The 3,968-nt window shown below is 45.6% G+C and overlaps 1 protein-coding gene across 1 annotated transcript; it reads right to left on the bottom strand.

Annotated features, from left to right (window-relative positions):
- Positions 1–493: 493 nt before the first annotated feature.
- LOC121270164 (probable G-protein coupled receptor 139) lies at positions 494–3,007 on the bottom strand. The gene is made up of 2 exons (XM_041175468.1): positions 2,938–3,007; positions 494–1,422 (listed from the first exon to the last, which is right to left on the bottom strand). Exons 1-2 carry the CDS (start codon positions 3,005–3,007, stop codon positions 494–496), a joined length of 999 nt encoding a protein of 332 aa, XP_041031402.1.
- Between the last annotated feature and the right edge of the window lie 961 nt (positions 3,008–3,968).

Genomic DNA, 3,968 nt, shown 5'->3' with positions numbered 1-3,968 from the left:
GCAAATGTGCACAGAGCAAACTTCCACAAAGGTAATTGGAAAAATCATCAGATCGCTGGTTAAAGTCATGTTAAATGAGGGACAATTATTGTAACAACCCGGGGAAAGCTTTTCCTGCTCATTTTTGAAATTGCGACCGTGGAGTATTGACGTTCCACCTGTGAGGGCAAATACTCAGCGTGGTTTAGTACCTCATCCAGAAAAGTAGAAAATGCGATAGTTCAACCTTCATTCAGTGCCACAGGCGTACTTTCAGCACTGGAGTATGGACCTGACATCTCTCAAGTAAGGGAGCTACAGCTCAGGATATTCATGTTTTGGAGAAAGAGGGCGACAGAGAGAGGGAGGGGGTGGTGAGCGAGGGGGAGAGAGAGAGAGAGAGGGGGAGGGGGAGAGAGAGAGAGAGAGGGAGAGAGAGGAAGAGAGAAAGTGTGTGGGTGGTGGGTGGGGTATGGAGCGCTGCTACAAACTGAACCACTGTGATGCAAGTGAATTAACGTGAGGGCGTTTTGCCGTGATTTAACTGCTTAAAACAACCAGTGACCGTGGTGAAGGGACTCGTCAGCACCTTCCTCAGCTCTTCCCGGAACTTGCTCTGGGCCACCGCGTAGATAAAAACGTTGTTGCACGAACTGACTAACTGGAGCATGTTGGCTGTCTCCTGGAGGATGTAATCTGGATGATTGAAGTCCAGGCTGGTGAGATAGCCCTCGCCTGTAATCTGCACGTAGAGGAAATGTCCGAGATAGGTGGCCCACAGGAGGAGGAAGCTGAGCGAGATGGCAAAAAGCAGGACAATGGACCTCTTGCGATTGACCATCTCCTGGTCTCCCTGAATCTCGGCGTCCCGGAGCCTCCTGCGGGCTCTGCTGGCCGCTAAGATGTACCTTACGGTCAGGGCGTTGAGCAGTAGAATGAGGAAGAAAGGGAGAAAGGGGGTTAAGAAGTGATCCAGCCACTCGAAGGCCTGCCAGATGAGCGAGGTGTAATAGATGGGCTTCATGCTGCAGAACCACGGTGCCCCATCTAGAATATACAAAGGCTGGTAATTGAGGTAGAAAGGGACGTTCCTGGCGCAGCTCAGGGCGCTGACCAGTCCTATAACCAACAACGCAGTTTTCTCAGTGCAGTATCTGGTCTTCAGGCTCTGACAGCAGATGGCCACGAAACGGTCGATGGTGAAGGCAACCGTCAGCCAGACTGACACATCCCGCGTGGCACAGACCAGCACATTGCTGAGTGCGCATGCGGGAGTGGTGGACAGGACACTGCCCTGAAAGTAGATGCGGCCGATCCGGTTAAGGATAACAGCGGTGATGATGACCAGGGAATCGCTTATTTCTACCGCCACCAGATAGCAGGTGATGTATTGGGAGAGTCCGCACTGTCCTGAGGATAAGATTACGATCCCCAGCAGGTTGGCTGTGAGAAATCAGGAGAGAGAGATGTTACTGAGCGGTCTCAAATCACTACCTCCTGGCTCATGCAAACAGTTACTGAATGCCCCCTCTTCCGCAACTCTGCCATCTCCAGATTCCAGCTGTTCCAAAGCCTTTGGTCAGTGTTCAGTATCCAATGCTGCACCAAACATTTGTCAATGCAGACGGCATTTCAATCGGTTCTCGCCACAAATTCTGCTCTCTGGCCACTGAGTCAATCCCAAGGCCTCGCTATAAAACTTAAGATCATTCGAAACATGTATTGCCGTTGGCCATAGTCAAAGCAATACCCGTGTTCCCATTAAGCCTATGCTCACTGACATAGATTGGGTCTCAGACGGCAACATCGCGCTTAATAATCTCTCCCTTCCTGTTTTGAAATCCCTCCGCTTCCTCGCCTCTCCTAATCCCTCCAGCTACAACTTTCTGAGACCTCAGCGCACGTCTGCTCTCTTTTGTATCTCTGAAATTCACTGCTCCATGAGTAGCGGTTATGCCAGGAGCTTCTGAGGCCCTCATCTCTTTAATTCCCGTCCGCAGCGGCTCCGCCTCTCATTCCTTCTTTAGGAAGTTTCTTATAACCAAAATCTTTGATCAAACTTTGGGTTAAATATCTCTTCCTAATGTTCGATATTAAATGTATTTGTTCAGGCTCCTGTGAAGCATCCCCACCATATGCACGGCAATGACTGAAGAAACAAACGCAACTCCACCTTTCAAGTGAGAAATAAAGATGAGCGATAAACTTTGACCTTGCCAGTTACACCCAAACACAGCGGATAATTAAAACATATTATTATTCGAAATGTGCAAAACCAGCCAACACAAAACAAAATACATAATAGATTTACAATTTCGAATCTCCACGAACCTCTTTCAAGCGTTTCTATAATTAATTGCTGAGACTACATTAACTATCGGGACTGTCCAGTCGGAACTTGCTGTACAATAACTATTATATCCTTTCACAGGTTGAAAAGTGCATTTGTAAAATTACTGAATATACTTTTATATTGCAATTCATCTAATATAATGGTTTCGCTGTAATAATTAGTTTTCTGGTGCTGTAATACAATCTGTGCACGAAAATGCATGCTACAACACTACGATATGCTTTTATTCCGCACATTACTTAAAACTCTGGATTGGATCTGACTATACTAAAAGAAAATCCAGTGTTCAACAATATAACAATATGCAAAGCCATACATTATATTTCATATTACAGCCATCCAGTAAACTGCATTCCTATAAATGTGCAGCATAATGAATTGAATAATACATTGTAATGCTGCACAATTCACCATAACGCAGTGTAATCGCATTTAAGGCAGATATATATGCACACACAAACACATATATGTAGGAACCCTGTTGAAGCCCTTTACACGCTGATAACATTGAAAGTAGAAAAAAATCACCGATCATGGAATGGGACAGACAAACTTTCTGGAGATTTACAAAAAACGTAAATAACTTATTTGGACCCATCACTTACCAGGGACACCAATAAGAGCGAGAATGGGATAGCAAATGGCAAAGAAGAGGCCTTTTGCTGGTCTGTACATCGTCTCTCAGAAAAGCAGGGAATTCTCAATGCTATGTACTTTAGTTCTGTGACGCATTCAAAGAGTCCCTCATTTATTTCGAATAAGAGTCTCCAGAGGGACAATTAAGTTCTAACATGCACCTTAGTTACAGTTCAGTAAACAAACAGACTAACTCATAGTTTCATGCCTCCCATTTGCAACATTGGCAAGGTGGATCGTTCCATTATACACTTAGGTCAACTGCTGGCTGCAAATTCTGCTGTTGCCCCCTCTCCAGAAACCATGCGCCTACCACAAGTTGAGCCGCTGATCGAAGATACAGACCTGGGTTTCTATCTCTAGCTAAAAAATGTTTCTTCCCATGTCTGCCACATTCGCAATTATGTTGTGCTTTTAGGAGGCAGATTATTTGGCAACGTTCTAATTGAGATCGGGGAGTCAATTCGACTAAGGAGTTGCAGACATTTAAGGAGCAGGGGAAGTCTTGCTGCATTTGTACATGGACTGCTTCAGTACCTGAGGGGTCGCGAATGCTGCTTGAGGGATTGGAAACTGAAAAGGCAAAGGACCCTGATAATATTCTGGCAATAGTACAGATTTGTGCTCCAGAACTTGCTGCACTCCCAGCTAAGCTGTTCCAGTGCAGCGACAACACTGACATCTACATGGCGATATGGAAAATTGCCCTGTACGCAAAAGACATTCGGCCGTATGCCTGGGCCCTCACTTCCCTCAGTACCGTCCTCAATTACTTGCTTACATTTTCAGGTCCCAACATTTCCAGTTGAGGCTACATTGCTACTGCATGTCTAGCACGTCATAGTGGAAAGAGAGTAGGGTTTACTTTGGAATGAAATCAGGCATGTGTGGAGAGCGGGGAACAGGGGAATACATTCAGGATGGATGTAGATCTATGAATAGAGAACGGGCTGTGGCAACAGTTTTCAATTAATGCAAAACAATACGGGATTATTGTGCT

This window comes from Carcharodon carcharias, chromosome 27 (genome assembly GCF_017639515.1).
Source record: "Carcharodon carcharias isolate sCarCar2 chromosome 27, sCarCar2.pri, whole genome shotgun sequence".
Taxonomy (NCBI): domain Eukaryota; kingdom Metazoa; phylum Chordata; class Chondrichthyes; order Lamniformes; family Lamnidae; genus Carcharodon; species Carcharodon carcharias.
The sequence above is the reverse complement of the archived record's forward strand: the minus strand, read 5'-3'. Positions and strand labels throughout refer to the sequence as shown.